Here is an 11,141-nt window from a genome sequence, read left to right on the forward strand (position 1 = left end):
AGAACCCGTAATTGATATAAAGCCCATTCAGTTCCAAGTCCTCCAAGAGCTCCTGTCTTTGAACTCTTATTTGTCATCAAAATATGTATCCCTTGGCCCATAGACTGCAGCCTTGTTAGAAATGCAGACACCTACCTTTCCCGAAACTCCTGACAGAATCTACATTTCAACAAGATCACCAATGCACTGTTGTGAATTCCAATTCATATTGGAATATGCTAGTACATTTTTAATTCACCAAAACTATCCACTAAGAAATAGATACCACATGGCTCAGTTGGTTAAGTGTCCTACTTTATTCAGCACAGATCATGATCTCACGGATTGTGAGTTCAAGCCCCACATTGGGCTCTGTGCTGACAGCTCAGAGCCAAGACCCCACTTTGGATTCTGTGTCCCTGTCTCTCTCTGCTCCTTCCCTGCTCATGCTCCATCTCTCTCTCCTTCAAAAATAATCACAAAAAATTTTTTTTTAAAAACTAGATACTACATGTACTGTATGATGTAAATACAGGACTCAAAAATCTGTATGCCTGTGTTGATGCCTTCATCTTAAAAAGGCTCTTGAATAAACACAATATTTATATCAGTCCATACATCAAAGTTGAAGAATATATGAAAGCATAATACTGTGTCACAAATTGTCTTACCGCAGAACGCAAGAAACTCATCTAAGCCAGAACCAGTTCTCCTAATACACCTGAACCAACAAGAGTTCAGTCCTTGGTGAATCACAAAAAACTCTACCGGGGGGGGGATGTCACACAAAGGAAAACTGATTTACAGGAACTAAGGAAATCATAGAGTATAACTTCCCAGCAGAGACTTACAGAGGAAGGGGAATGATTAACTTTTTTTATTTTTAAGTTTATATATTTTGAGAGACTGAGAGTGTGGAAGAGGGGAAAAAAGAGAAGAAGAGAGAGGATCTCATGCAGGCTCTGCACTGTCACGACAGAGCCCAGTGCAGAGCTGGAACTCACAAACTGTGATATCATGACCAGAGCTGAAGTCAAGAGTCAGACACTTAACCGACCAAGCCAACCAGAAGCCCCAGAATGATTTCCTTGTATTTAGGGTTAGGGTAGATATGCAGAAAGGGGGAGGGGCTGGGGATTCGGTTGCACAATGGACTTAGAAAACAGTTCTGGGGCACCTGGGTGGCTCAGTCAGTTAAGCGTCCGGCTTCAGCTCAGGTCATGATCTCACAGTCCGTGGGCTCAAGCCCCATAGGGCTCTGTGCTGACAGCTAGCTCAGAGCCTGGAGCCTGTTTCAGATTCTGTGTCTCCCTCTCTGACCCTCCCTGCTCATGCTGTCTCTCAAAAATAAATAAAAAACATTAAAAAATTAAAACAGTTCTATACATCCTCCATATGTTACATAGTAAGTGACATTTGTGCTCCTCCTTGGGGGGAGGGTTCAGTACTATAATGAGGTAAAACAAGGCTCCTGGGTGAATCAGTCCCTTAAGCTTCTGCCTCTGGATTTAGGCTCAACTCACTATCTCACACTCTTGAGGACAAACCCTATGTCAAGTTCCTTACTGAGCATGGAACCAGGTTGGAATTCTCTCTGTCCCACCCATACTTGTGCTCTCCTTCAGGAAATAAACATTTTGAAAAATACATAATGGAGATAAAGATAACTGTCCTCACTCCATGCTTTATTCTAATGTTCATCTGCATAGATGTGACTCAGGGGTTAAGCTCAAATTGAGCCAATTCTAGCTGGTTTTCATGGCAATCATTACTTTTTGTTGCATATTTTCTGTTTCCACACTGAGCCCATGGGGTGTTTTGCCTGAAGTGAAAAGGAGGTATAATTAGAGGCTAAGTAAAAGGAAGGACTAAGGTCTGTGAGCACTGGCCAGTAAGCAGTGAAAATTGGGTCGTGGGGTCCAGCTGGTGGCATTATCTCCCTCTTGCATCTTAGGTACCATTATGAACTCCTCATGCATCCACTTGGTAACTGTGGTATTTGTTGCAGGGACTGCTGACCTTCAGGGATGTGGCCATTGAATTCTCTCAGGAGGAGTGGGGATACCTGAGCCACAGCCAGCGGGAACTGTACAGGGATGTGATGTTAGAGAACTACGGACACCTGCTCTTCTTGGGTGAGGATCACTCCCTCTAGATTTCCCAGACCACACTCAGGGGTTTCGTTCCTTCCTTTGGAGATGGTCTCTTGGAAGCCTTCTCTGCATGACTGGGAGTGAAATCCCTCCAGTAAGGGAAAGAAGTAGGGGTTTGTAGATGTAGAGAAAATCTTCATGACGCTTCCTTTCAGGTGAGTTGTCCCTTCCTTAGGGTAACATCATAATCTCTTAGATTAATGGCAATTCTAAACATCGAGTGGCATAAAATGGTATTTCCATCTTCAATATGAACTTCTCTCATAGTGGTAGTTGTAATACTTGGAAGTGGAGGTTAAGATGTGAACCTTGGAAATGCGCCTTGAGTGTTCTAAAGGGGCTGTTGGGCAACAGCATTTGGAAATGATTTTCCAGAATTCTAGAATGTCCACTTTTCTATACTGAGTCTAATAATGGGTTGAAAGGTAGAATCTCCAGCAATAAGCTTTTTTTTTTTTGTTGTTCTAACAAACAGGTCTTGTTGTGTTAAAGCCGGACCTGGTCATCTTTTTGGAACAACAGAGGGAGGTTTTGGATATGAAGAGAAAGGAGACCATAGCCTCATACCCAGGTAGGTGGGAATGAACGAGGCAGATGACAGAGGTGAGGTCCCAACGTGAAGGATGAAGACAGACCTTAAAATGTGGTTTGAGCAGCCCTTGTTGAATGGAAATTAGTTTGAGAAACCGAGTTTCATGTCTCTTTCTCTCACAGAGGGACATCTACTTTCCAACACATCACACTCTCACAATCTCGAAGGATTCTCCTTCAGTTCCACTTAAAAGTCCTTCACATCCACAGTGCGGGCCTTCATAATCTCACTGGTTTTCCATTTCTTTGAGGGTTTGGGAAATCTCTGTATTTCTGAGGAAGTCTATATTAATTCATTTTTGAGTGTTTACCTTGAGTGAGAAGTGTTTCAGTGTAGTGGTAGGCATATTAGGGTTTGGTGCAGAAATCGTAGGAACACTGGGGACTGATACCATGTATTATTTGGTTTATACTTTCCAGTGTTTAATCTTAATCATACAAAATGAGACCCCCTAATTTCATCAGATAATAAAGCACCTGCCTAAAATGGGAAAACCTAACCCTTTATTTCAGTTCAGAAAGTGAGGTTTTAGGGCACATGGATGGATCCGTTGCTAAAGCATCTGACTTCAGCTGAAGTCATGATCTCACAGTCAGTGAGCCTCAGTCCCCCACAGACCTCTGTGGGGACTGCACAGAGCAAGCTTGGAATTCTGTCTCTCTCTCTCTCTCTCTCTCTCTCTGCTCCTCCCCTACTTGGTCTTCATATCTTCCTCACAATAAAAAATTAACTTGAAAAAGGTAACATGAGTTTATTTTCTGTTATTAACTAAAATGAGAAATTTCCAGTCTATATGCTCCATTCCTGAATGCTGAAATAATTTAAAGTGTCTGTGGTTGACCTAGAATTTCTACATAAGTTAATGCCACAGGGGAGTATAGCATTTAGAATTCAAAACTTGCAGCCTATAATAGAGTCTCAATGGTTACATTGTTTATTAATATTTAAATCATTTTACAATTTTTGTGCTGTAAAATATGAAGCTCTTATGACTTTGTCATACAGGATTTTACATTCTCAGTAGTTATACATGAGATCACATTATGATTTCTTAAATAAGAATTTTATCATTTTTGCAATGTTTGTTTTTGAGAGAAAGAGAGCAGGGGAGGACAGAAAGAGAGGGAGACACCGAATCTTTAGCAGACTCCGGGCTCTGAGCTGTCAGCATCCAGTCCGACCCAGGGCTGTATCTCACAGACTACGGAATCGTGGCTTGAGGCAAAGTCGAACACTAATCCTACGGAGCCACCTATGAGACCCTGTCGCTGTAATCCTAGGCTCTGACTGTGCGCCCTTGAAAAAAAGGCACATTTTGAATTACTGGCATGGCTTCATGGACAGGACAATTGTACCGTATATTTCGTAACATCAACCATGGAAAGCTCTCCTGAAAACCCTGATGAATTAAGCACTTAAAAGACATTAATATCCAGAATTTAAGAGAATAACCCATTTTTTAGACTCAAGGAAGCAAAACATTTTCATTTCTTTTAAAGTGTTTCTTTTCCGCATGGATTTTGCGAGAAGAGTGAGAGAATGGAGAGAGGCAAAAAGAGAGGAAAGAATTCCAAGCAGTCTCAACACTGTCAGTGCAGAGCAGGATGTGGGGCTGAAACTGAAAAAACCATGAGCCGATGACCTACGCTGATACCAAGGGATAGATGCTCACCCTTTGGAGCCATTCAGGAACGCTCAAACCTTTCATTTCTAAACAAACAAACACCATTAAATTGTAAACAATGCCAATAATAACTTCATAAAAATTATTTGGGATTAAATTCATACACAATCCGACTGACACAGAAAAACAAATGATTTAGGGTGCCTGTGTGGCTCAGTCAGTTACGTTTGATACTCCAGGTCAGGTCATGATCTCACAGTTTGTTGGCTCGAGCCCCCATCAGGCTCTGTGTTGACAACTCAGAGCCTGGAACCTGTCTCCGACTCCGTGTCTCCCTCTCTCCCTGTCTCTCCTTTTCTCACGCGCTCTCTCTCTCTCTCTCTCTCTCTCTCTCTCTCTCTCTCTCAAAAAAAAATAAATATTAAAGAAGGTAAAAATTAAACAGAAAAAATGAAAAGCAAATGATTTCTTTTTCCTGAAGTTGTTTTTTTTCAGTTGTGTGTCTAAGAAATTTTAATTGGATTCATCTGATAGTAGAAAGTGGAATGATTTTACTTTTATTCCTTACATTTCAGCAGTATCTTCAAATGCTAACAAGAGTCTTCCTCCAAGGATATTCATAGAAAGTTCTTTTCAAAATGCGTCAGTGGATAGATATAAACATAGTGCCCTTGAGAATGGACACCTAGTGATGGATTGGAACAAGGATGAAGAGAGTGAAGGGCATCAAATATATCTGGGGACTCCTTTTCCAGAGAACAATTATGAATATAATAATAATGGCGAGTTCTTTAATCAAGGAACCAATCTTATTAAACCTAAGAGCATACATGTGGGAGAGAATCCTTCTAAATATCCTGAATGTGGGAAAATACTAAGCCAGTCACTTCATATTGGTGATCGAAAGAGGATTCATGTGGCAAATAACCCATATTCATGCTATGAACCTGGGAATATGCTAAGTCATTCATCAAGACTACGTATAAACAAGACAATCCATACTAGACAGAAAGGTTACATTTGTAAGGAGTGTGGCAAAGGCTTCAACGGGCACTCAGCACCAATTCAACATCAACAAGTGCACACTGGAGACAACGCTTACAGATGTAAAGAATGTGGTAAAACTTTTAATTGTGGCTCATCAGTAAACGGACATGAACTAATTCTTACTGAAGAGAAAGCATACACACATAAAAATTGTGGGATGACCTTTACCCAGCACTCACCTCTTACTGAACATCACCAAATCCATACCGGAGAGAAACCTTACCAGTGTCAAGAATGTGGTAAGGCTTTTACCTGCTCCTCAAACCTTACTCGACATCACAGAATCCATACTGGAGAGAAACCTTACCAATGTCAAGAATGTGGCAAGGCCTTTATCTACCCCTCACACCTTACTCAACATCACAGAATCCATACTGGAGAGAAACCTTACCAATGTCAAGAATGTGGCAAGGCCTTTACCCACCCTTCATACCTTCCCAAACATCACAGAATCCATACTGGAGAGAAACCTTACCAATGTCAAGAATGTGGCAAGACCTTTACGCAGTACTCATCCCTTACTCAACATCACAGACTCCATACTGGAGAGAAGCCTTACCAATGTCAAGAATGTGGCAAGGCCTTTATCTACCCCTCACACCTTATTCAACATCACCGAATCCATACTGGAGAGAAACCTTACCAATGTCAAGAGTGTGGAAAGGCCTTTACCAAATCCTCACACCTTACTCAACATCACCGAATCCATACTAGAGAGAAACCTTACCGATGTCAAGAGTGTGGCAAGGCCTTTACCATCTCCTCACACCTTACTCAACATTACCGAATCCATACTGGAGAGAAACCTTACCAATGTCAAGAGTGTGGCAAGGCCTTTACCAACTCCTCACACCTTACTCAACATCACAGAATCCATACTGGAGAGAAACCTTACCAATGTCAAAAATGTGGCAAGGCCTTTACCAACTCCTCACACCTTACTCGACATCACAGAATCCATACTGGACAGAAACCTTACTGATGTCAAGAATGTGGCAAGGCCTTTACCCATTCCTCACACCTTACTAAACATCACCAAATACATACTGGAGAGAAATTTACCAATGTAACAAATGTGGCAAGTCCTTTACTCACACCTCAGGCCTTACCAGATACCAATGAATCCATACTGGAGAGAAACCTCACTAATGTCAAGAATGTGGCAAGGCCTTTATCCAACATTCACACCATATTCAACATCACAGAATTCATACTGGATTGAAGTTCTACAAATGGTTTCAATATGGCTAGATGTTTAACTGACCTTATACCTTCCCTGACATAACAGAATTCGTACTGATGGAAACCTCCCTAACATAAAGAATGCAGTAAGGTCATTAATCACTCTTCAACCTTTACTCATTATCACAGAACTCATAGTGGAACAAATCTTCCAAATTTAAGGAATGTGAGAAAAGTTTCGTGGACTTCTCACCCCTTGCTTCACATTGTGCTGGGAGCCATCTCTGAAGTAAGGCAGGTTTGCAAGACCTCCCACTGTCAGATGGTGATTGGCCTCTACACCCACTCAACCCCCACTCAATTTCTGCTTGAGCACCGACCCCCAAGGGGCCTGACTGACTGAAATTTGCAGTTACTTGCCTTCCTATGCTAAAAATAAGTGAATTGTACCTTGTTAGAAAACTTGCTATAGGAGTTTCTTCTTTTGTGATTATAGGAGCAAATGTTACATTTCCTGAGAAAACCTGTTTTTCTTCCCCTGGAGAAAACAGGCTATTGATCCCTGCTCACAAAGGAACTAAGTCTTGCATTTGCTATGCCAAAAAAACAAAAACAAAACCAAAAACCATTCCCTTGTATTTGAATACTAAAAATCCCTTCCTTTGCCATGGGATAAGCTTCTAGTGACCTATTGATAAAGGTTATGCATGAATCTTCCACCAATCTAAGTTCTGGGAAATTGGTACATACCAAAGAATGTGTTATCACAAATTACTGTCCAAGGTACTTGCTGCTTCTGTTTTATATCCCATATATTTTTTTCAATAAATAAAGCTGAAACTCAGGTCAGTGCAGAGATGCCTGCCTGGTGAGCAGAAAGAAGCTGAGGCTGTCTCACTCTTTTGTGTTAACACCGTCCATCTTTCTGCGAGACCTGGACCTGCTGGAGCTGGGCTCCGGCTAGTGGCACCTGAACAGGGACCTGAAGGCAAGTCCCTTCCCTTTCTCCTTTGAGGTTTCAGGACAGTTAGGACTCCATCCTAGGGTGCTGCAGCCCCTCACCCCCTGTAGAGATAGGCAGGGTTAGAGTGGTGGATAGGTCAGAACTTGAAAAACTTTGGGCCATAAAGAGTCTACAGAAAGAGGGTTCTTTATAGATGTTATTAAGAGTGTAAATCCTGAGAAGCTATAGGCCATACAGAGTCTAAAGAAGACTATATATGTTATTTATACTTTGCTTTCAAAGAAGGGCGTCAATGTAGCACCCCAGCAAGTTGTGCGGTTTTACATTTTGTACAAACGAGATGTCCATGGTGACCAGAGGAAGGAACTATTAATGTAGAAACTTGGAGTAAGGTAGGAGATGAGATCAAGCAATATTTGAAGCTTAAGGGGCCAAAAAATTTCCCGTTGATGCCCCTTCACTATGTAATTCCTATGGGAAACTTTGGATACCCAGTTAGAGATAGGTAAATTGGCTAAAACGGAGAAAAGTTTAGTTTTACCTGTCCGTCCCAAAAGTAATATTGCTAGCAACATAGAAGAAAAGGGACAAGATAAAGAGCCCCCTCGAAAATGTAAGAGCAATTCTGAAACAACTGATGACTATAGCAAGGAAAAGTGGGCTTTTCTTATACAGGCTAAAGAAACTTCACTTAAACAGATAAATCCCGGGAGCTGTCCTCCAGACCACTCCTCCACCTTCGTTATCCAATTCAAATAGATGACAGGCTGCCATTGGAGAGGCGAAAAGACAGGTGATACCGATTTTGTTTAGTGTTTTCCTGGTAGTTTTTAAAGGAGACTTTGTTGATGAAATCTCATGGGAGCCGCTTCCTTACAAGATTTTAAAGGAGTAAAAAAGTGCTTGCAGCTAATATGGGTCTCTGATTACGTATAGTATCACATTGCTAGATGTCCTATCATGTTGGATAACCCCTGTGGCTGGACAGAGGGGGCCAAGGCCTGCTTGTCAAGAGGAAATTAGTTCTTATGGAGGGTGGAATATGAGGGTCTATCTAAAAGGCAAGCGGCAACCAAGGGAGTTACGATCAGGCAATATTATGTGACTCATAATCAGGGGCCCCAACTTAGGGGCCCCAAAAGTTGTCCATTGAGGCCATTTCCTTGTGGACTCCAATACTAAACTTTAAATCCCAGAGACAGCTCTTGAGCTAGGTTTAAGCCCACAGCCCCCCAAAATGAGACTAAATTGGAATCCAGGGCTGTCCCTAATTTGTCCACAATGAAGGCCTCAAATCTGACCTCTAACAATTCGGCCTCTCCCATTCAATCATCTGGGATTTTTCTTCTGGCCTCCGGGTCTTTCCCTTTAACTGGGCCACTTCCCCCCATGCTGTTTCCAAAAGGGACTGGACATTGGGTTGCCATTAGGGAAGCAGGAAAAGAGACAGGGAATTAGCTAAAGCCCTACTAACAACAGCCCCTACTGAGGAAGACTTAATCCCCATCCAGGATAGAGAAACTGAACGTAAACAAATAGAATGGAAACCACTCTGGAGGAAGTTTCTAGTTTTATCTGGCTTGATGTGGACTTCATATTTCCAGTTTGTTGGAAGAAACGTGGCTTCTACTCTAAGATTTTAAATCGGATTTTCCTTTAATTCCTCCTGCTGTTATTTGCCTCTTTTGACTTCCCCTCCTTCTTCTTCCTCCCACCTTCCAGGTCAAAGAAGTCAATTTATCATCTAAATTTTGAATGCACATGTGCTTTTGTCTGGGATAGTACCTGGAAATTTGGACCAGCATTTTACTTCCCGCCCCGGGACCATACCTAGATGTAGGTTGGGCCCTTCAGTAAACCTGAAAAAGTGTTTTGTGGCTACTTCTATACCTGTTTTGTCCAGTTGTCAGTGTCATTGTTTTTGGTCTTGTCCTATTGTTATTTGACATTGTTTTTTGTCTTATCTGTGCAGGTTTTGTGGAAGAGAATATAATAACTTCTGGTGTGTATGTGAATGTGAATGTGCAGCTCAGTCTAGCTTGCCTGCAGAGTTGGATTCTGTGGCTCCACGGGTGGGCACCTTAAGGTCCCCAAAAGCCTGCTGAGTCTGAGTGGGCCTGTCTGCCATTCCGTGGTGGGTGGCATGCATCTACGGTGGCTTCGGAATAATTTCTGATCGTGAAGAGGTGACAGTGCAGTGAAACACTGGTATATCTTCACCACAGCAATAGTTAGAGAATGTCAGTTGATGTGGTTAAAATGATGAAATCCTCCGAGAGATTAGAAAGAGCATAACTAATCCCCCCACAAATATCATCCAATTATAAATACACATTAAAAAATATTTGTTAACATTTATTTTTGAGAGAGAGACAAATCGCGAGTGAAGAAGGAAGAGAGTGAGAGAGGGAGATACAGAATCTGAGGAAGTTCCAGGCTCTAAGCTGTCAGTGCAGAGTTCGATGCGGGGCTCCAACCCAGGAGCCTGAGATCCTGATCTAGGCAGGGCTCCTATGCATAACCAACTGAGCCACCTTGGTTCCCCTATAAATCCACATTTTTAAAGAATGATGTCATGCCTAAAAATTATGGAAGTCTGTATCCCCATAACATTTATCAACAAATATTTTCTGAAGTCTTGTATTCTAGATTTTGAACAATGGTAACAGAGTGGATTTGAAACACATTACAGTTTGTGTGAAGTTAATACATTTAATTAATTATATTTATTTATACATTACATTACATATATTGTACATGCATACATTAAAAATTAATCAATTGTGTTTAATGTGTTTACAAGGATGTGGACAGAGTGAAGTGTTATCCCTACACCAATGTTAATCTATCTCATATTAAATACTTTAGCAAAGAGATGGAAAGTAAGAAAATGTGAAAATCTCTTTCCAGTGTAGGGTAAGTGGCCCCCTTTCATAACTCCAAAGTCACAGTCAGGTCTTGGTCCCATCATCAGATGAGTAAATGTCGGGGGGATAAGGAATTGTCAAATGTGGTGGGTTTCTGAGGATTAGGGAAATGCCATTTCATCTTCATGACTTAACAGAATTCCTGTGTGTTACTGAGGACCAGATGCTGTGAGATGACACTGAGTCCGGTGATGCCCAGGCCTTGATCAGTGGCAGTTATGGAGGAGGACATATTGGATGATGTAATCACCCTAGGCATAGCTTCAAGATGTCACATGTTACAGTAGACATGGAGATGATGCTCAAAGCACCTAGACACAGGAGAATAGGTTCAGAGACAGGGAGTCAATGAGATTGATTAGAAAGCTGTATTATTTGAACTGTTTTCATTCTCTGATGTAGGGGTAGTAGACAATCTAGTCACATAGTAAGCAGAGAGCTCTAAGAGGGAGTCACAGAACTACTGAGCATTGAGAAGTGGGAGTAGCGGTGCTACAGTGCCTAACCATTCCCGATATGATCTCCAGGCTTGCTGGCATCAGAAACGGCCACTTTTCTACCACGGTCAAGCTTGATCTTCTAGGAACACTGTGTTCCTTCTTCCCCAGCATCAGTGGTCTGTTGAAATCTTACGCTACAATTGGGCAAGCCATAAGCTAGAGAGTATAGGTCA

The 11,141-nt window shown here is 41.7% G+C and overlaps 2 protein-coding genes across 2 annotated transcripts in view; both read left to right on the plus strand.

The window, feature by feature from the left end:
• Nucleotides 1–2,056: 2,056 nt before the first annotated feature.
• The window catches only part of LOC115281187 (zinc finger protein 345-like), a 486,358-nt gene continuing 477,273 nt past the window's right edge, over nt 2,057–11,141 (plus strand). The window contains 1 exon segment of the mRNA XM_029926519.1: nt 2,057–2,114. Coding sequence (XP_029782379.1) covers nt 2,081–2,114 — 34 coding nt within the window. The 5' untranslated portion in view covers nt 2,057–2,080.
• Nucleotides 5,040–11,141, plus strand: part of LOC115280889 (zinc finger protein 883-like) — a 54,958-nt gene continuing 48,856 nt past the window's right edge. Inside the window, 3 exon segments of the mRNA XM_029926056.1 lie at nt 5,040–5,466; nt 5,524–6,461; nt 6,533–6,584. Of these exon segments, the coding sequence (XP_029781916.1) occupies nt 5,040–5,466; nt 5,524–6,461; nt 6,533–6,584 (1,417 nt within the window).

The sequence above is a fragment of the Suricata suricatta genome, chromosome 16, assembly GCF_006229205.1.
Source record: "Suricata suricatta isolate VVHF042 chromosome 16, meerkat_22Aug2017_6uvM2_HiC, whole genome shotgun sequence".
In the NCBI taxonomy this organism is placed as follows: Eukaryota; Metazoa; Chordata; class Mammalia; order Carnivora; family Herpestidae; genus Suricata; species Suricata suricatta.